Source organism: Pelodiscus sinensis, chromosome 2 (genome assembly GCF_049634645.1).
Source record: "Pelodiscus sinensis isolate JC-2024 chromosome 2, ASM4963464v1, whole genome shotgun sequence".
NCBI classification, from domain to species: Eukaryota; Metazoa; Chordata; order Testudines; family Trionychidae; genus Pelodiscus; species Pelodiscus sinensis.
The window spans coordinates 255,869,609-255,890,866 of NC_134712.1; the positions used below are offsets into that span (position 1 = coordinate 255,869,609).

Here is a 21,258-nt window from a genome sequence, read left to right on the forward strand (position 1 = left end):
AAAGTTATGATCAATTTGTGGCTTTTCAGGATATGAATCACTATAAATTGGCCAGTAAGTGTGTGGCAAAGTACTCTCAGTGAGTCTGCAGTGGCTTTAATAAGATTTTCAAAATTATTCCGGTTTTGAAAATATGATACCTCTAAAGGGAAAAAATAGAAAGCCTAAAACACGAGTTCTGTGTTCTCTCTCTAAACAGTTACTAAAGAACATTCAATTTGCTGGCTGAATTGCTTTTTTCTGGCTGCATGAACAGCACTTATTTGAACACCAAGGAATACAACTAGTAAGAAATTATTCAGGTGGGTGATAAGGACAATAGAACAACGAACTAATACAATCAGTCTTTGATGCAGGAATTAGGGGATTTATTTATGCTTGGAAAACACCTAATATAGGGTTGGAGCTACCGAAAACAGTAAATCTCTATAAATGGCCATAAAACATTGTGTTGTAGAACACATTTGTGTAGGTTATGTCAGTCCTACACTCTGCTTTTCAGCTGCGTTTCTGCAAGCAGGCACACAGGAACCTTCACCCAACAGAATGCCCTTTTGAGAGGCTGAGAAAGTTTCACATCATGACATCATGTTTATGTTGCAACGGGATGATGTTAGTTAGCATGTCCCAATGAAATGTGACCCATTTCCACGGAAATAACAACACTCTCATGGCAGAAGGTCACAGGGTTACAGTGAATAATCACAATGGAACATCAAGGTGCAACATAATGTTTATGGTCCCACGAGTCCTGTTAAAAAATTGGTGATGACCTGGTAGCCCATGTTTGGAGCAGTCAGTGCATTTCTCAGGACTGGGAGGTCAACAAATGATTTGTCAGTTGTACAAGTTTCTCCTTCTTCCCCTCCTTTCTAATTAAAATCTTCCATACCTGCTGGATAGCTCGGGGTATAATTCCTCTGTGCTTGTAGTTTTCGGTTGCTCCTGTCATGGTGTATGTTTTACCAGCTCCTGTTTGCCCATAACACATTATTGTGCCTAGAAAAGTTTCAAGGCAAAAGAATAAATTCAGTAGCACTCATTCATGTCTCCAATGTAATATGTCCCTCACACGGGGAGCCCCATGATTTCTTAAAAATAACACAAAGATCAATTACAAATTACCATTATAGCCATCCAAAGCTTGGGATACCACGTCCCTAGCTACTGCATCATAAACAGAATCCTGTGAGACATTGTGAAGAACACCATCCAATTTAAAGGACCAATCAGTCTGCTTGTTATTGACAACTCCTTTCTTAACATCTCTCCTGATGTAAATATCTATGCTCTAAAAAGACAGAGATGAAAAATGAGATTGGGCCAAATTAATTGCTGGTGTAAGTGCAGCAGACTTCCTCCTCATTTCTGCTACTCTAACTTAAATCAGAATCTAGATCCATTATGCTCCTGGTGCCTCTTGTTCCTTTACCTTGTTGTCCGGCCCATACTTGATCATGTCTTGAGGAAAATTAGCTGTTGGCTTGACTCGCACAAATGCATGTACTTTTCTTTTTTTTTCACTCATCGTAACTAAAAGAAGGGAGGAAAAGGGAAAATCAGATTGACAAGAAAATACTGTGTTCCCTTTAAAGGCTGTCATTGGCAAAAGCCAGGCTGCAATGTCATCAGTTTTTAAAATAGTTTGCAAATGCTAACCCTGGTTTATTAAGAGGAACTATAGGCACATATCTTGCCTAAGCAGGGAATTTTTAAAGTGCTGTTATAGTCGGAAAAGTGAACATGTAAAAATAGATTACGCAAAAATCTTCTTCATTACAATTTCTTCTTGTGCATCTGAGTCCTAGCTATTTACTGACACAAACAAGTTTCTCTTCCTGCTAGTCCTGCAGAACAAAACAGCTACAGGAGAGCGAGAAGGATTCTATTCTGCCTCATGCATCATCAGTGTAACTCTCAGCTAGTGGCCGGATTCTGCTGTCTGATACAAGTTTGATATAAAACCACTGATGCTGATGCAGTTGCTTCAGCTTTCCAGTGGTGTAGCGGAGTGCAGAATTTGGCTCTAGGTTCTGTCAGCAAGCCTTTAATCACGGCTGAATTGAGGGGGAAGGGAGAGCCCGGCTTGATTTCAGATCCCCACACAAGTATGTGGTGCTGACAAGTGAAAAAATCATCTTTTTGCCTGTAAGCAGAGGAAATCCGGAAATGACTGAGGGTATAAATACAATGACCCAGGCAATGTCATTCCTACAGTAACAAAAGGGGATGTTAATGGTGAATTACCGCAGCAACACTTTAGCCACAAACTTTTAATAAAAATGTTTTACATCAGACCTAGGATTTTGTGCCAAAAGCTGCTATGCTATTTATTTAGTATTATGATTATTTTTGTTATGAAACCTGGATTCTCTGATACAGATTACGGCCACTTTGTGCTAAGCACTCTCCAGACAGAGGAAAATGTTGTCCTGCCCCGAAAGAATCTGCAATTTAACAGCTGCCTTAACTTATGCCTCAAGTAGAATGGCCACTATGGACCTCGAGCAACCAGGGAATTATTAAAAATAATTAGGAGTGCTCTGGACACACCTCTTCCTGCCCCTCCCTGTTCATGGATTGTCCCAGAACTTCCCCTTTGCAGGGGACTCTGCACCTGCCAGGGGCCTAGATAGCACAAAGTGGCCATAACACCAAGATGCGGCATTTGCACATTAGCATATCAGCTTTCTAGGATACTCTGTTTACTGTTCACCTAAGATCAAATGACATGAGACAGGGTTATAGCTGATATCCCATGCAGAACAAGGTTCCGCATTCCTTACACTCACTGCTTTTGGTAGTTAATTATCCATCTGATTAATTTTTAAACGAATAATAAAATCGACATTTCTTTGTCTCATGATGGCTTAAAAGCACCTTTTATGTGAGGCTCTCAAAACACTTTATACGCAATCTGAATGGCTCAAGAAACACAACCCCTCGCATGGATGTGTATTCCTGTTATATGTGGGGGAAGGGGCTTCTCTTTAATTGTATGTGTGTCATTTTCCTTGGCTGCGCAGTTCTACATCGACATTTCTTCAAGTCTTTTCAGTCCATGTGTGAAATCCATTTAATGTGTACCAAGGCATGTGTAAATGTGCACCACCTAGCTGTGGGTGACCTACTAATCTGCTGGGTGGCATTTGAATCTCTCCTGAGCAACCGCAAAACCAGTTTTCAGGGAACACTGTTCTACAACCTGGTTCTCTATCTCTAGAATTCAGTAATGGTTGGATGCAAATGCATTCGGTACACCCTCCTAAAATGGAGGAAATTTGGAAGTTCAAAATATAGTTTCAATTGACCCTCTCTTGATGCAGGAAAGGACAACATTCTTGGCATTCAGATCCCTCCTTAAAACACCAGGCCCAAACCTGGAAACCTGAAGCCAAATCCAATAGGATTTCATGGCCTGAGGATTAGTTCCAAACCAGATTTTCAAACACACCACTACAGCTGTGGTTTCAAACTGGATCCCAAAAAGGAAGGCAGGTGTGTTTTCTTGTTCAGATTTAAACATGGCTGAAATAGCATGAAAAAAGTTATTTTTGTCCAAATTTTAGCCCAAGGCAAAGAAAATCTCACGAGAATAGCTGATTTCAAGAGTTTAAATGACCCAGTCCAAATCCCAGTTCAGCATAGATCCCAAACTCCTAGCATAATCCAGATAGAAATCTTGAGGTATTTGTTTCTCCATCAATACTCCAGCATGGAAAATTATTAAAACCTTTCCACACTCTGACCACTATCTGGTGATATGTCAGACATTGGGTCTACTTCATAATGTTAGTCTAAATTAGGATACAATCCTGTGAGCCTGAGATGCACTAAATTCCCACAGGACTGAATGATGGTCGCGCCAGCTACGGATTTATGGGATTAGGCTCTGAGATTGGAAGATTCTCACCATCTCATCTGACGCATATACTCACCAATGAATAGGGATAATGGCTTGTGGGGACACCTGGAGGAGATTAAACAGATACACATGACTATTCAGGCCAGCGGTTTCTGGGCTATGACTCTCACATGGAGTCAGTGCTAGTGATGGTCCAGGACAGTGCAGTTGTTGTTTTTTTTAATCCAAAGACCAGGTAAGGTTCAGGCACTGGTACTGTAATCTTTCATAGCAATGGGATTCTACCTTGACAAGAAAATTGTGAGGAAAGGGGCACTGTTTCTTTAAGGCTGTAGAAAGAAGACAGGTAGGAAAAGGGAGCTAGGGAAGGTTCTAAGCCGACGCTCAAAGGTGAGAGAGGGCTAATGCAATTTTCCTTATTCAAATAAAATTCCTTATTCAGTGTTAGAAGACAGTGGCTCCTGTGATTCTTTACCATTGACAGCAGGTTCACAGCTACACGTAAGAATGGGAGTTCAGCCACTATGGCCCATTCAGGCATTGGCCTTTCTGGACAGACTGCAACAAGGATGCCAATTTGTGTTGGCTGTGACGGCTGTGACATGGGCACTTTTTCACTGGATTGAGACCCACCAAGGTCATTCCACACAGGCTGCCACACAGCCTGCCAACTTTACCAACAATCACTCACTCACACAGGCTTTTAACCAACCACACAGAAGTGCCAGATTCCACAGCCCCTTTCCAATCTCCCCAACTGTGCAGTCAGACACATGTTGAAGTGCCTGAGACGTGGTTAGAGAGACAATGCTAACACATGGCTGTGAGAGCATGAAGAGGAGGTGATGCAGGAGCCCTGGGAGAGCTGGGACACTGGGATGAACTCAGAGATGATACACGGATGAGTGAGGATGGTGGTGACATGGAGACATGGGTGCGCTGGCAATATGAGATAGAGATGGCTGGGCAATGGGGAAGAGGATGATGCAATCCAGCAAGCGAGGCTGGAGGAGGTGACGGTGAGGGGTTTGTTGGGGTGTGTTGTTGGCGGTGATCATGCAGGACCAGTGAGACACATAGACAGGAATGGCTGGGATAAGTGGCAACACAGGGATAGGTGGGAAGCGGGGACGGTGGCAGTGACATGGAGATGGCATGGACAAGGACGGGGAAGACTGGGAGCTGGGAATGTAAGGATAGGTGAGACACAAGGATGGGGATGGGAATCAAGGGGGACTGAGTTGGCTGGGAGATGGAGACATGGGCCCAGGGATGGTGACAGGGGGTCACAGATAGTTGGCCAGTGGAGACGGTAATAGTGATGGCTGGGAAATGAGGGTATCTCAAAAGTGGGGATGGGATGCCTAGGAGGTGGGGATAGTGACAGGGATCAGCAGGAGGTGGGATGGGACAGTTTTGGTGATAGAAGGACGGGGAAGCCTGGGAGACAGGGGCAGGGGAGACAAAGATGCGGGGGTAGGCGATGGGGAGGGGGGCAGAGGTGGAGGAGGGTGGGGAGTGGAGCGGGGGTGGGCGATGGAAAGGGGGCAGAGGCGGAGGGGGCGAGGGAGGGTGATGGGGCGGGTGAGCTGGGGGAGGGGGGCGGGGTGGCGATGGGGAGGAGGCGGAGGGGGGCAGAGGGGGGCGGGGAGGCGATGGGGAGGGGGCAGAGGGGGATGGGAACAGAGGGGGGTGGGGATAGGCGATGGGGAGGGGGCAGAGGCGGAAGGGGCAGAGGGGGCGGGGTGGCGATGGGGAGGGGGCAGAGGCGGAAGGGGGGGCGGGGGTAGGCGATGGGGAGGGGGCAGAGGCGGAGGGGGGCAGAGGGGGGCGGGGAGGCGATGGGGAGGGGGCAGAGGCGGAAGGGGCAGAGGGGGCGGGGTGGCGATGGGGAGGGGGCAGAGGCGGAAGGGGGAGGGGGGGCGGGGGTAGGCGATGGGGAGGGGGCAGAGGCGGAGGGGGCAGAGGGGGGCGGGGAGGCGATGGGGAGGGGGCAGAGGCGGAGGGGGGCAGAGGGGGGCGGGGAGGCGATGGGGAGGGGGCAGAGGCGGAAGGGGCAGAGGGGGTGGGGATAGGCGATGGGGAGGGGGCAGAGGCGGAAGGGGCAGAGGGCGTGGGGATAGGCGATGGGGAGGGGGCAGAGGCGGAGGGGGGCAGAGGGGGCGGGGAGGCGATGGGGAAGGGGCAGAGGCGGAGGGGGGTAGAGGGGGCGGGGAGGCGATGGGGAGGGGGCAGAGGCGGAAGGGGGAGAGGGGGGTGGGGAGGCGATGGGGAGCGATGGGGAGGGGGAAGAGGCGGAGGGGGCAGAGGGGGGCGGGGGTGGCGATGGGGAGGGGGCAGAGGCGGAAGGGGCAGAGGGGGCGGGTGAGCTGGGGGAGGGGGCAGAGGGGGCGGGGTGGCGATGGGGAGGGGGCAGAGGCGGAGGGGGCAGAGGGGGGCGGGGTGGCGATGGGGAGGGGGCAGAGGCGGAGGGGGGCAGAGGGGGCGGGGAGGCGATGGGGAGGGGGCAGAGGCGGAGGGGGGCAGAGGGGGCGGGGAGGCGATGGGGAGGGGGCAGAGGCGGAAGGGGGAGAGGGGGGTGGGGAGGCGATGGGGAGGGGGCAGAGGCGGAAGGGGCAGAGGGGGCAGAGGGGGGCGGGGTGGCGATGGGGAGGGGGCAGAGGCGGAAGGGGCAGAGGGGGTGGGTGAGCTGGGGGAGGGGGCAGAGGGGGCGGGGTGGCGATGGGGAGGGGGCAGAGGCGGAGGGGGCAGAGGGGGGCGGGGTGGCGATGGGGAGCGATGGGGAGGGGGAAGAGGCGGAGGAGGGCAGAGGGGGGGCAGAGGCGGAGGGGGAGGGGCCAGAGGGAGCGGGGGTGGCGATGGGGAGGGGCCAGGGGCAGACGGGACAGAGGGGGGCAATAGGGAGGGGGCAGGGGCAGGGGTGGCGATGGGGAGGGGTCAGAGGGGGCGGGGGGTGGCGATGGGGAGGGGGAAGAGGGGGCGGGGGTAGGCGATGGGGAGGGGGCAGGGGCAGAGGGGGCGGGGGTGGCGATGGGGAGGGGGAAGAGGGGGCGGGGGTAGGCGATGGGGAGGGGGCAGGGGCAGAGGGGGCGGGGTGGCGATGGGGAGGGGGAAGAGGGGGCGGGGGTAGGCGATGGGGAGGGGGCAGGGGCAGAGGGGGCGGGGTGGCGATGGGGAACGGGAAGAGGCGGAGGAGGGCGGGGGGGGCAGGGGCGGAGGGGGTGAGGGGACGGGGTGGCAATGGGGAGGGGCAGGGGCAGAGGAGGGCAGAAGGGGAGCAGAGGAGGAGGGGGCGGGGGGAGCGATGGGGAGGCGGCAGGGTCAAGGGGGGCGGGGGGGCGATGGGGAGCGGGCAGAGGGGGGCGGGGGACGATGGGGAGGGGCCGGGGGGGCAGAGGCGATGGGGGGGCAGGGGCGGAGGGGGGCAGAGGGGGCGGGGTGGCGATGGGGAGGGGGCAGAGGCGGAGGGGGCAGAGGGGGCGGATGAGCTGGGGGAGGGAGCAGGGGGGCGATGAGGGCAGAGGTGGGGGGGCGGGTGAGCTGGGGGAGGGAGCAGGGGGGCGATGAGGGCAGAGGCGGGGAGGTGGGGGGGCGGGCGAGCTGGCCGACGGGGGAGGCGGGGAGGCGGTGCCGCCGCAGGCAGGGGCCCGGCACTGACCGGGGCTGGCCGCTCTTCCCGCCGCCGCCTGCTCCTGTCGCTGCCCGGGCCCGGGGCGCAGCGGAGGCCGCGGGCTGTACACTCCGTTACCATGACTCCCGCCCCTTCCGGCCGCGTCCGGAACGTGCTCGGAGGGAAGGCGGAAGCGGGGAGCGCATTTCCGCCGCGGAGGGGCGGGGCGGGGCGGGGGCGTGAGGGGGGTCGGGCCCCGGCTGGTGACGGCGGCCGGGAGGGGCCAGCGCGGGCCGGGCGCGAGCGGAGGCGGAGGCGGCTCCTCTCTCCCGCGTTGCCCTGCGAGCGCGGGGCCGGGCCGGGCGGGACGATGCTGGAGGCGGCCGAGCCGGAGCTGGACCCCGAGGACCTGGTGCACTTCTCGGTGGGGGACCTGCCCAGCCGGGGCTACGGCGTGATGGGCGAGATCCGGAGGCAGGGCAAGCTCTGCGACGTGACCCTCAAGGTGCGGGGGGGCCTGGGGGGAGGGACCTATGGGGGGAGCTCTGCGGGGGGGGCAGTGGGGTGCTGGGGGGGGGGAGCCCTGGGGGGAGGGGACCTATGGGGGGAGCTCTGCGGGGGGGGCAGTGGGGTGTTGGGATGGGGAGCCCTGGGGGGAGGGGACCTATGGGGGGAGCTCTGCAGGGGGGGGCAGTGGGGTGTTGGGATGGGGAGCCCTGGGGGGAGGGGACCTATGGGGGGAGCTCTGCGGGGGGGGCAATGGGGTGTTGGGATGGGGAGCCCTGGGGGGAGGGGACCTATGGGGGGAGCTCTGCGGGGGGGGCAGTGGGGTGCTGGGGGGGGGGAGCCCTGGGGGGAGGGGACCTATGGGGGGAGCTCTGCGGGGGGGGCAGTGGGGTGTTGGGATGGGGAGCCCTGGGGGGAGGGGACCTATGGGGGGAGCTCTGCAGGGGGGGGCAGTGGGGTGTTGGGATGGGGAGCCCTGGGGGGAGGGGACCTATGGGGGGAGCTCTGCAGGGGGGGGCAGTGGGGTGTTGGGATGGGGAGCCCTGGGGGGAGGGGACCTATGGGGGGAGCTCTGCAGGGGGGGGCAGTGGGGTGTTGGGATGGGGAGCCCTGGGGGGAGGGGACCTATGGGGGGAGCTCTGCAGGAGGGGGCAGTGGGGTGTTGGGATGGGGAGCCCTGGGGGGAGGGGACCTATGGGGGGAGCTCTGCGGGGGGGGCAGTGGGGTGCTGGGGCGGGGAGCCCTGGGGGGAGGGGACCTATGGGGGGAGTTCTGCGGGGGGGCAGTGGGGTGCTGGGGCGGGGAGCCCTGGGGGGGAACCTATGGGGGGAGCTCTGCGGGGGGGGCAGTGGGGTGCTGGGGCGGGGAGCCCTGGGGGGGGGACCTATGGGGGGAGCTCTGCGGGGGGGGCAATGGGGTGTTGGGATGGGGAGCCCTGGGAGGAGGGGACCTATGGGGGGAGCTCTGCGGGGGGGGGCAATGGGGTGTTGGGATGGGGAGCCCTGGGGGGAGGGGACCTATGGGGGGAGCTCTGCGGGGGGGGCAATGGGGTGTTGGGATGGGGAGCCCTGGGGGGAGGGGACCTATGGGGGGAGCTCTGCGGGGGGGGCAGTGGGGTGCTGGGGGGGGGAGCCCTGGGGGGAGGGGACCTATGGGGGGAGCTCTGCAGGGGGGGGCAGTGGGGTGTTGGGATGGGGAGCCCTGGGGGGAGGGGACCTATGGGGGGAGCTCTGCGGGGGGGGCAGTGGGGTGTTGGGATGGGGAGCCCTGGGGGGAGGGGACCTATGGGGGGAGCTCTGCAGGGGGGGGCAGTGGGGTGTTGGGATGGGGAGCCCTGGGGGGAGGGGACCTATGGGGGGAGCTCTGCGGGGGGGGCAGTGGGGTGCTGGGGCGGGGAGCCCTGGGGGGAGGGGACCTATGGGGGGAGCTCTGCGGGGGGGGCAGTGGGGTGCTGGGGCGGGGAGCCCTGGGGGGGAACCTATGGGGGGAGCTCTGCGGGGGGGGCAGTGGGGTGCTGGGGCGGGGAGCCCTGGGGGGGGACCTATGGGGGGAGCTCTGCAGGGGGGGCAATGGGGTGTTGGGATGGGGAGCCCTGGGAGGAGGGGACCTATGGGGGGAGCTCTGCGGGGGGGGGGCAATGGGGTGTTGGGATGGGGAGCCCTGGGGGGAGGGGACCTATGGGGGGAGCTCTGCGGGGGGGGCAATGGGGTGTTGGGATGGGGAGCCCTGGGGGGAGGGGACCTATGGGGGGAGCTCTGCGGGGGGGGCAGTGGGGTGTTGGGATGGGGAGCCCTGGGGGGAGGGGACCTATGGGGGGAGCTCTGCAGGGGGGGGCAGTGGGGTGTTGGGATGGGGAGCCCTGGGGGGAGGGGACCTATGGGGGGAGCTCTGCGGGGGGGGCAGTGGGGTGCTGGGGCGGGGAGCCCTGGGGGGAGGGGACCTATGGGGGGAGTTCTGCGGGGGGGGCAGTGGGGTGTTGGGATGGGGAGCCCTGGGGGGAGGGGACCTATGGGGGGAGCTCTGCGGGGGGGGCAGTGGGGTGCTGGGGCAGGGAGCCCTGGGGGGAGGGGACCTATGGGGGGAGCTCTGCGGGGGGGGCAGTGGGGTGCTGGGGCGGGGAGCCCTGGGGGGAGGGGACCTATGGGGGGAGTTCTGCGGGGGGGGCAGTGGGGTGTTGGGATGGGGAGCCCTGGGGGGAGGGGACCTATGGGGGGAGCTCTGCGGGGGGGGCAGTGGGGTGCTGGGGCGGGGAGCCCTGGGGGGAGGGGACCTATGGGGGGAGTTCTGCGGGGGGGGCAGTGGGGTGTTGGGATGGGGAGCCCTGGGGGGAGGGGACCTATGGGGGGAGTTCTGCGGGGGGGGGCAGTGGGGTGCTGGGGCGGGGAGCCCTGGGGGGAGGGGACCTATGGGGGGAGTTCTGCGGGGGGGGCAGTGGGGTGTTGGGATGGGGAGCCCTGGGGGGAGGGGACCTATGGGGGGAGCTCTGCGGGGGGGGCAGTGGGGTGTTGGGATGGGGAGCCCTGGGGGGAGTTCTGCGGGGGGGGAGCGGGGTGTTGGGATGGGGAGCCCTGGGGGGAGTTCTGCGGGGGGGTAGCGGGGTGTTGGGATCGGGAGCCCTGGGGGGAGGGGATGGACTGCAGAGCTCTGGGGGGAATAGTGGGACTCTGGGATGTGGAGCCGTAGGGGATGGGGATGGGATGGGGAGCCCTGGGGGGAAAGGGCGGACTGGGGATGGAATCACATGGGGGAGTAATGGGATTCTGGGATGGGGAGCTGTGGGGTGAGGGGATGGGGTGCCCTTGGTGGGGAGAGTAAGGCAATGGGACAGGGAAGGATCCCTAGGCTGGGGGGAAGGAGGGATTGTAGGGACCCTTGGGATAGGAGTTTCTCTTTCCCATCTCTCCCATCTAACCCCTGTCCTGCTGCTCCTGAGGAGCCTGTCCTCACCATCGGTGCCTTTTCTGAGTGCCCTTCTCCCAGACCTTATCCAGGGTGGCAAGGGTGTTGGACCCCCAGCATTGCGTTCTACCAGTTAGTGTCAGGGGCCCCATCTGTCTGGGCTGGCTTTGTTCCATGGTGAGTGAAGCTGGGGGGAGTCTGTGGGGATGTAGCTACTCCCTCTGCACATCTCCTGGCTTGGTGGGTAGACCTGTCTTGGACACTCAGACTGAATACACCCGAGTGCAGATTGGATGAGGATTCATGGTACCTGTGGAATGTGGACACCAGTCTGCAACAGATGGTAGCCCCAATCCTAGGTGCCTTCATCCGCGCAGGCAGCAAATGCCGCAGTTTTGCATAAATAGATGCTAAACTAATGAGCCCACATAGGGGAGCCAAAATCTACTCCCATCATATGCCTTTGGGTGCAAAGGGGCTGCTGGTGAGTCATCCGGTCCAGCTCTTCATAAATATGTGCTCTGTCACTTGCCACTAGTCATTCTTGCATCCCGGGAGTGGCCTCATAAATAGTTTTGTGGTCTCCATTGAAATGCCTTGGGGAATATTTGCTAATCTGAGAGATTCTCACTGCTGTCAGTTTTGTAATTCTTTTCTAATGTAAGACTGGTTGCTGCTGTGGTGAAGCAGGAAACTGGGCTTGGCTAAAATGCTCATGCTACAACTCAGTATTGCTCATGGATACTTGCAGATATTATTTATTGTTTCAGAGGGGTAGCTGTGTTAGTCTCTAACAGGAAAAACTTAAAAAACAGCATCTAGTACCGTGGTCACTAACCAGTAGATCACAATCTACCGGTAGATCTCGGAGGCTCTAAGAGTAGCTCTTGAGCCCTCTCTGAACTGCGTGCCTGCACAGTACATTTACATTAGATTTCCTCATTTGAGGAGCAGCTACTCACCGAGCAACAGCACAGGTGAGTAGCTGCGAGGAATGGTGGGAATTTTTTTTTAAAGTAGCAGTATAAGGATTGGGGATAGCAAGTGATGGAGAGGAGAATAGAGAGGGCGGGACTTCAAGGAAGGGGCGGGGCGGGGTGGTAGATCTTGGCTTGGTCTGTCATTTAAAAAGTGATCTTGGGTATGAAAAGGTTGGAGACCAGTGGTCTAGTAGCACCTTAAAGACTAACAAAACATAAGAACAGCCATACTGGGGCAGACCAAAGTCCATTTAGCCCAATATCCTGTCTGTTGACAGTGGCCAATACCAGATGCCCTGGAGGGAGGGATCACAACAGGTAATCCTCATGCGATCCCTCCCCTGTCACCAACCTCCAGAGAAACAGAGGCCAGGGACACCATTCCTACACATTCTGACTAATAGCCATTGATGAACCTAACCTCCATGAATCTATCTAGCTCTTTTTTGAATCCTGTTAAAGTTCTATCCTTCACCACATCCTCTGGCAAGGAGTTCCACAGGTTGACTATGTGCTGAGTGAAGAAAAACTTCCTTTTGTTTGTTTTAAATCTGCTGCCTATTAATTTTATTTGGTGACCCCTAGTTCTTTGCTTGTGGGAATAAATAAATAACTTTTCCTTATTCACTTTTTCCATACCCGTCATGATTTTATATACCTCTATCATATCCTCCCTTAGTCTCCTCTTTTCTAAGTTGAAAAGTGCAAGTATTTTTAATCTCTCTTCATATGAGACCCGTTCCAAACTCCTCATAATTTTTGTTGCCCTTTTCTGAACCTTTTCCAATGCCGACATATCTTTTTTGAGATGAGGCGACCACATCTGTATGCAGTATTCAAGATGTGGGCATACCATCGTTTTATATAGAGGCAATAAGGTATTTTCTGTCTTATTCTCTATCTCTTTTTTTTTTAAAACTCCTAACATTCTATTTGCTTTTTTGACTGCTGCTGCACACTGAGTGGATGTTTTCAGAGAACTATCCACAGTGAATCCAAGATCTTTCTCTTGAGTAGTTGTAGCCAAATTAGTCCCCATCATATTGTGTATATATAGTTGGGATTTATTTTTTTCGATGTACTTTACTTTACATTTATCAACAGAAAATTTTATTTGCCATTTTGTTACCCAATCACAGAGGCAATGTCTAGACTGCTTCCCTCTTACGGAGAAGGAAATGCAAATGGAGCACTCATTAGTATATGTCGTGCTCTCATTTGTATATCCTCTTCCGATCCTTTTTGCGGAAGTGGTTTTTGCGCAAAAAACCGCAGTGTAGACAGGGCCATTTTGCACAAAAAAACCCTTTTGCGCAAGAACCATGTAAACCTCATTTTTACAGGGTATCTCCACTTGGAAAACTTACCATTTATTCCTACCCTTTATTTCCTGTCTTTTAACCAGTTCTCAATCCAGAAAAGGACTTTCCCTCTTATTCCATGACAACTTACTTTACTTAAGAGCCTTTGGTGAGGGACCTTGTCAAAGGCTTTTTGGAAATCTAAGTTTGCTATATCAACTGGATCCCCTTGGTCCACATGTTTGTAGACCCCCCTCAGAGAACTCTAGCAGATTACTAAGGCATGATTTCTGTTTACAGAAACCACATTGACTTTCCCCCAACAAATTATATCATCTGCGTGCCTGACAATTTTATTCTTTACTATAGTTTCAACTAATTTGTACTGACGTGAGACTTACCGGTCTGTAATTGTCAGGATCACCTTTTTAAATATTGGCGTCACGTTAGCTATCTTCTAATCATTAGATATGAAAGCTGATTTAAAGGATAGGTTACAAACCACAGTTAATAGTTCCACAATTTCCCATTTGAGTTCTTTCAGAACTCTTGGGTGAATGCCATCTTGTCCCGGTGACTTGTTACTGTTAAATTTATCAATTTATTCCAAAACTTCCTCTAATGACACCTCAATTTGGGACATTTCCTCAGATTTGTCACCTAAAAAGAATGGCTCAGGTTTTGGAATCTCCCCGATATCCTCAGCCGTGAAGACTGAAGCAAAGTACAGTAAACTTCTGATAATCCGGCAACTTTGCGACCCAGGGGGTGCCGGATTATCAGATATGATGGACTATCGGAAGGGGGGGCTATGAGGGGTCTGGGGTGGGGGGGGTGCCACCCCAGACCCCTCATAGTCCCCCCTTCTGATAGTCCAGCTCTGCCCCAGGCGTCCCTGATTCAGCCGCTGCTGAAACTGACCAGCAGCGGCTGAATTGGAGACGCCTGGGACAAAGCAGCTGGAGTGCTTCTGGGTGGGTCCGGTAGCGCCAACCCTTGGTGCGGCGAGACCAACCGGGCAGCACCCCAGGTGCTCTTGGGGACGCCTGGGGCAGAGCAGCTGGGGTGCTGCTGGGTTGGTCCCGCAGCGCTGCTCCTCGGTGCTACTGGACCAACCCGGCAGCACCCCAGCTGCTCTGCCCCAGGAGTCCCCAAGTCAGACGCTGCTGATACTGATCAGCGGCTGACTCCAGGAAGCCCGAGGCAGAGCTGCCCTGCCTTGGGGTTCCTGGAGTCAGCCGCTGGTCAGTTTCAGCAGCAGCTGAATCAGGATGCCTGGGGTAGAGCAGCTGGGGGGCTGCCGGGTTGGTCCCACAGCGCCAAGGTGCGGCGCTACTGGACCAACCCAGCAGCACCCCAGCTGCTCTGCCCCGGGCTTCCTGGAGTCAGCCGCTGGTCAGTTTCAGCAGCGGCTGAATCGGACACCTGGGGTTCTGTCCGGTTGGTCCCGCAGCCCCCAGGGGCAGTTTTAGCAGCGGCTGAATAGGGGAAGCTGGGGGCAAAGCAGCCCCAATGGTCCGGCTGCCCGGAGCACTTCCGGGTTCCTGATCGTGCCGGACTGTCGGATGCCGGACCATCGGAGTTTTACTGTACTCATGTAGCTTCTCTGCTATGACTTTATAATCTTTGAGTGCTCCTTTAGCATCTTGATAGTCCAAGGACCCCACTGGTTATGTAGCCGGCTTCCTGCTTCTGATGTACTTAAAAAACATTTTACTATTACTTATTGCGTATTTGGCTAGCTGTTCTTCAAACTCCTTTTTGTTTTTTTAATTATATTTTTACACATAATTTGACAAAGTTTATGGTCCTTTCTATTTTCCTCACTAGGATTTGACTTCCACTTTTAAAAAGATATCTTTTTATCTGTCACTGCTTCCTTTACCTGTTTGTTAAGCCCCGGTGGCACTTTTTTTGGTTCTCTTCCTGTGTTATTTAATTTGGGGTATACATTTAAGTTGGGCCTCTATTAGAGAAATCGGTCTCTAGGACTGTCAATCCATTATCTTTCAAGAGAATTACATTCATTACAGGCTGAACCTCTGCAATCCAGGCTTCCCTCATATGGTAACATCCATGGCCCAGCAGCCGTGAATGCTCCAAGGCTAGAGCACTCAGGGAAAAGCTGGGGGCCTTGTGCTCAGCAACTTCTCCCCCATCCACCAAGAGCTTCCAGAGGCCTACAGATAGCTCATTTGCATCATGTAAGCTTAGGGAAAGGTAGGAGTGGTGACGTGAGGTTCCTCAGGGGAAGAGATTGGGCAGACGCAGAAGCCCACAGCTGGCGACCAGGCGTAGAGCCCAGCCAGGGGCTGGGAACCCCGCCTCTTTCCCTGAGTGCCTCCATCCCCGTCCGCCAGTGCCAGCCCTTCTACTGCCACCAGAGCAGAGTCCATCAGCTGGCAGCAGCAGAGGGACTGATGTTGACTCCCTTGGTCTGGCAAATTGCCTGGTTTGGGACCAGTCAGGGTGTTGGACCAGGGATGTTCAACCTCTTATTATCTTAAAGAGAATAAAACGAACCCTTACAGCCTGGACATACTAACTACGCCATAGGAATTGCCACACTACGTCAGGCAAGTGGTCCCTCTAGCCCACTATCCCTGTGGCCCATAACAGAGTCTTCAGAGGAGAATGCTGAAATCACTGGTACAGTTACGAACACAGCAGGGACTCAGGGGTTTCTTTTTAGATGTGTACAGGGCTGTTGTGTCTCTGTTCAAGGCGTGTGATCAATTCTGTGAGTACAAAATTCATACTATTGACTTAAACCCTAAAAAGTTCCCCAGTCTGCACAGATTGAGCCTCTTGACCCCTTTCCCTATGCCTTCGAAAAAGCTCGGATAAGTAAGCAGACTTTGTGTTCACCACACTGCGCTGTGTGGGTTGCGTACATCTAAATGAAAAATACGTGAGAATACGTGGAGCAGCATTTGCCAGGGCATTTTCTGTGTGGTGGCCTTTTAAGATGTGCCATTTGGGATAAACTCACTAGCCCTAGACTGAGAATCCCTGCCACAACTTAGATGATCATGCTGGGAAGTTTCTTAGTGTTGAGCTATATCTATATAGTGTTACGTATCCCAGAGTCTCTGGATGTCGGATGGAGGTGGGGAGCCTCTGATCCCTGAGAGATTCATCCAAAGTAGCTGGCACCTGATGTTTCTTTAACCTATTTGAAACTAGTCCAGTTCCACATTCCTTTGTGTCCAGACACTATAGCACTACTGCTGCTTAAGAAATCACAAAATCTACCATCGCAGTTGGGACCTCGCTGGTCTTTGTGGCAGAGGATTGAGCATGGGGAGATGAGGTTTGGCATTTGAAAAAACGATAGCTGTGAAATAGTTACTTTGTCAATAAAGGACTTTGGCATCTAAGGCAACTTCATTAGCCCTTCAAGAGCGTATCTCAATGAAATTAATCGTGATAATAACATATCCTTATTCTCTGCCACTTCCAGCTGCCATTTCAACTTTCAGCACTGGCCAACACATCACTTAGCAGTTGAGTTGACATGGCTTGTTGGCTCCAGACCAAATCTTTTTTCAAGATGCCTTTTCCAGTTTTAGTCATTATGCAGTATTGGGTATTATAGAAGCAAATTTGATCAACCTTCAGAGTGTTTTTCAAGTAGATGTAGCAACTCCTTTACTATATGGCTGACTTAGGATATGTACTTTTCACTGATCTTCTACTGAACGCTTCTTTCACATGCATTGATGAAACTTTAAATATGGTGAAATGTATCAGCAACACAAGAAACCTTCAAAATAGCTTGTCTAGCTGAGCTAGCATTCTCTTACCATCAAACAAAAATATGGAAGAAACAACATGGGGATGCTTTAGTCAGTGTGATTCCTGTCAGTAGTGTGTCTTCGTACAAGTGTCACCATTTTCACAACTGTTGCTTCCTGACTTTAGACATGATGGAGACAGCACCTAAAAGGTACCATCTACAGCCGTGGTCACCAACCAGTAGATTGCGATCTACCGGTAGATCTTGGAGGCTCTAAGAGTAGCTCTTGAGCCCTCTCTGAATTGCGCGCCTGCGCAGTACATTTACATTAGATTTCCTCATTTGAGGAGCAGCTACTCACCGAGCAACAGCACAGGTGAGTAGCTGCGAGAAATGGTGGGAATTTTTTTTTTTAAAGTAGCAGTATAAGGATAGGGGATAGCAAGTGATGGAGAGGAGGAGAATAGAGAGGGCGGGACTTCAAGGAAGGGGCGGGGCAGTAGATCTTGGCTTGGTCTGTCATTTAAAAAGTGATCTTGGGTGTAAAAAGGTTGGAGACTACTGATCTACAGAATGAAAGCCTTTGTGTTGCAGACCGAACTCCAACACTGGCCCTGATGTGGTTAAAATACCTTCCTATCGTGCAGGGGACACAGGAAGAAACAATGTTGTTGGCTGTAGCTCAGAACAATTGAATAATGGTCTCTTCTCTGATGTTGATCAATGCGTTCTCCATGTTGAAGGACAGTGGTTAAAATAATTCCCCTTCTGTATGGTTGCTGGGTGGACATAATTTACATGGTTCATTAGCATTAGTGCCACCTAATTTCTGCTTTTCTGCAAGTAGAGATAGAAGAGGTAAAATCAGTGATTAAGAAGGAATTTTATGGCCATAACAGAAAGTGCAACTAATTTATTATGATGAATAGTTAACTTGTTTACTGTTTATTATTTGGATTACACTGAATTTATCTGGGAATCCTGTGTTAACTCCTGTGTTAAAGGCTGAATTCAGTATTTAAAATGCAATATTTCTGTGTGCCAGGCTATGAATCTAGGACAATGAGCTACTCTTGATCCAAGTTCATGCATTAAGTCCCCGTGCCTCACTTCACTCATTATAATTGTGTTATTTTTTGGGATCACTTCTGGTTTTTTGTTTTTTGTTTGTTTTCTATCTTTTTCTGACTGTTTAGCTGACTGCATAGTTCTAGAGCAATGTTTCTTAAACTGTTCCGTGTAGGGTTGCCAGGTGTCCAGTATTGACCTGGGCAGTCTGGTATTTTCGCGTCCTGTCTGTTAAAAACCCTACGACACACTCAGCAATTGGGCCCAGACCTCCTGCTTATTTGGTTCCGTGGGGAAGCTCCCTTCTGGCTTGACCAAGAAAACAAGATGGTCACCGGCAAAAAGTCTAAAAACCTGAGCGAGGGGAAGCAATGCCTGGGTCTTGGTGCTCAACCTCTCCTTTTCCTGTCCCTAGTCTGACTCTGCACACACTTAAAAGGGCCATACTGTTTTAATGCTGGTTTGTTTTTGTTTTTTTGTTTTTGTTTTGTTTTTGTTTTGTTTTTGTTTTGTTTTTGTTTTGTTTTTGTTTTATTTTATTTTATTTTATTTTATTTTATTTATTTATTTTTTGCTTAAGAACTCTTGGGTTTTTGTTTTTGTTTTGGTTTGGTTTTTTTGCTCACCATTGGTCTCCCCCTCCCTTTTTTTTTTTCCTCAACAGAATTTTTTCCCCGGTATTTTTTTGGTGGTGGTAGGGGGGGTTCGATATTTTTGGTTAAACCATTTGGCAACCCTAGTTCTGTGGCACACCGGTGTGCTGCAAAGTAGTCAATGGTGTGCCGCAGAGAACAGAGTTCAAAATGGCCACCCTTAAAGGGACAGGCAACTTTTTTCCCCCTCAATAACTTTCCCCTGACCCTTTTTTTACTCCCCTCAACAAAAAGTCCTTGGTGTTCCTCATTCAAAAAAATTATTTGGTGTTCTTCTGTCTTAAAAAGTTTAAGAAACACTGTTCTAGAGTCTGTGCTTCAGTGAGATGAACGCGGGGGATGTTATGAGTTCACAGCTTTCAGACGTAGAACCATAGAGTTGGAAGAGACCTCAGAAGGTCATCAAGTCCAGCCCCCTGCTCTAGGCAGGACCAATCCCAACTAAATCAACCTAGCCAGGGCTTTGTCAAGCCAAGACTTAAACACCTCTAGGGATGGAGACTCCACTACTTCCCTAGGGAACCCATTCCAGTGCTTCACTACCCACCCTCCTAGTGAAATAGTTTTTCCTAATATCCAACCTGGACTTCTCCCACCTCAACTTGAGACCATTGCTCCTTGTTCTGCCATCTGTCACTACTGAGAACAGCCCCTCTCCATCCTCTTTGGAACCTCCCTTCAGGAAGTTGAAGGCTGCTCTCAAATCCCCCCTCGCTCTTCGCTTCTGCAGACTAAACAGACCCAACTCCCTCAGCCTCTCCTCATAGGACATATGCTCCAACCCCTTAAATCATTTTGTCTGCTTGCCTGTTCTGCACTACAGATGTAAGCTGCCGTGCGTCAACCTAATATGGACATTTCGATGCTTAAATTTGTGTCCTGCCAACACAACAGCCCTGCTTCGTTGACTTAATAACTCGACCTCCAGGAGCAGTGCAAGGCAAGGTTGATGTTGTTAGGTCAACACAGGGTCAGTGTTGATACTGTATTGTTTAGTTGACTGTTACAGGCTTTTGGGAGCTATCCCACAATACAAGTGCTTTTGGTGAGGACATGCACTTCTGACGCGAAGTGCAGACAGGTGCAATCTAATTACTGCAGCAACTGTAAGCACACGTAAATTGGGCCAAATTAATATTGTAGTATAGACCTGGCTGACACTGCTAAATTTGGCTCATGTTTGAAAGAATAACTTCACAGCCCATGTCTAGAAATATCATTTTAAAATGAAAGAATCTGAATGTGTCATTAAAGCCATTAATTGACTGGGTATTTGACATCTCTGTATGACTAATGGAAAAATGCATGACTCTCATTGCCAAAAGAAACCTGTAAGATAACTTTAAAGTTATACCAGGCTTGCAAAACTTCTCTTCCCATTCAAGAGTAAATGCTGCTGCAATTCAAGTTGCCCAATAAACCATGTTGCTGTTTCAGCAGCAGATGGCAGCTTGCGTTAGACATGATTAGACGAAGTGCTGATTTGACTGGATCTGGCAAATCTCTGATTATTCTGAGATGGGTTCAGGGAAGTCTGTCACTCTTCCTTATGATCAACTCTGTGAAAACCAAGCTTCTGGGGCAGAGGTTGAGCTGTATGTCTGGCCCAAGGCTACAATGTGCCCTTGCATTTTTGCCCCAGCATACAGGTTTTTCTAGGTTGCTAGGATCAGGAGCTTGAAAAGCTATTCCTCATCTCACTTTCTCATACTGTTCCAAATTATGGCTCACTTCTTAAGATAGCTGTCATTTTATGAGTACTTTTCCTGCCAGTTCCCATTCCTGGTGAAACCAGGTTACTTGGTTCCATGAAGAAAAATATTAGTGTCTCTTTAAACAGGTAAAGGAAAATCAACCGCTGCTGCTTAGATATATTTCTTGTTCTGCCACTGTGCTGGTCACGCCCCATATACGGGGATTTATGTTTATTAGAATCAAATCTTTCCTCCCACTGCTCTGATCTCTTCAGGTTGGTTTGTGGTTGGTTAGTTAGAAATCTTACACCAGTTCAGCTTGATCAATGTTAGTTATACGGGGGTTGAGTTTCTAACAGACAAGATCTCTCCTATATTTCCCTCCCCTTCCAGTGTTTATAATGTCTCCAACCTTGATCAGTTGAATTTATATCAGAGAAACGCCAGCTGCAAATTGGCGGGTTTCCAGAGGTTTTCTTGACCAAACCCTAGAATAGACGACAGCTACTGGTAATACCAGTTTGGAAACTGGCAGATATTTTGCCTTTGGCTATTATGAGGTGTTTACACTGCCCTGTATCTGGGTGCATCTGGTGGTTTGGGAAGAGTGCTTAATTTAAATCTCTATCTGCGAATTCAGTTCAAATGAAATGTTTTGGGAGATGTGGTGCTCTTTGTTGGTCTGCAGCAACAACAGGAGAACTTTTCTCTTGCTTTCTGAGGGTATCTCATTCCAGCCAGCATGAGGAATATTACATTTTGATTACTCGGCTAATCAAGTAGAGAATAGAATTTCCATTGACTGCTTCATTGGTTGATAAGGGATCAGGCGCGGTGCTCTCTATCCCGGCTGCGCCTCTGCCTTTTAAATGTAGTAAGAGTCACCCTCCCTCCAGAAAACAGGACTATGTAGCACTTTAAAGACTAACAAGATGGTTTATTA

At 52.4% G+C, this 21,258-nt stretch overlaps 2 protein-coding genes across 9 annotated transcripts in view; one reads left to right on the top strand and one right to left on the bottom strand.

Moving 5' to 3' along the window:
• Positions 1 to 7,655, bottom strand: part of KIF9 (kinesin family member 9) — a 54,360-nt gene extending 46,705 nt beyond the window's left edge. For 3 of the 7 annotated variants that reach the window (XR_012902148.1, XM_075922988.1, XM_075922986.1), the window contains exons 1-4: positions 7,524 to 7,655; positions 1,433 to 1,533; positions 1,126 to 1,291; positions 893 to 999 (exon numbers count right to left, since the gene is read on the bottom strand). Coding sequence is in view for 6 of the 7 variants with exons in the window: in XM_075922988.1 (XP_075779103.1) it covers positions 893 to 999; positions 1,126 to 1,291; positions 1,433 to 1,528 (369 nt within the window). In the remaining variant the exon portion in view is untranslated. Of the gene's footprint in view, positions 1 to 892; positions 1,000 to 1,125; positions 1,292 to 1,432; positions 1,534 to 3,938; positions 4,012 to 7,523 lie in introns of those variants that run through there. The other 4 variants (XM_075922987.1, XM_014569209.3, XM_075922989.1 and 1 more) reach the window with 4 other exon arrangements.
• A 72-nt stretch (positions 7,656 to 7,727) lies between these two features.
• The window catches only part of KLHL18 (kelch like family member 18), a 44,908-nt gene continuing 31,377 nt past the window's right edge, over positions 7,728 to 21,258 (top strand). For both annotated transcript variants that reach the window (XM_075922991.1, XM_075922992.1), the window contains exon 1: positions 7,728 to 7,980. In XM_075922991.1, coding sequence (XP_075779106.1) covers positions 7,846 to 7,980 — 135 coding nt within the window. In that variant the 5' untranslated portion in view covers positions 7,728 to 7,845. The remainder of the gene's footprint in view (positions 7,981 to 21,258) is intronic.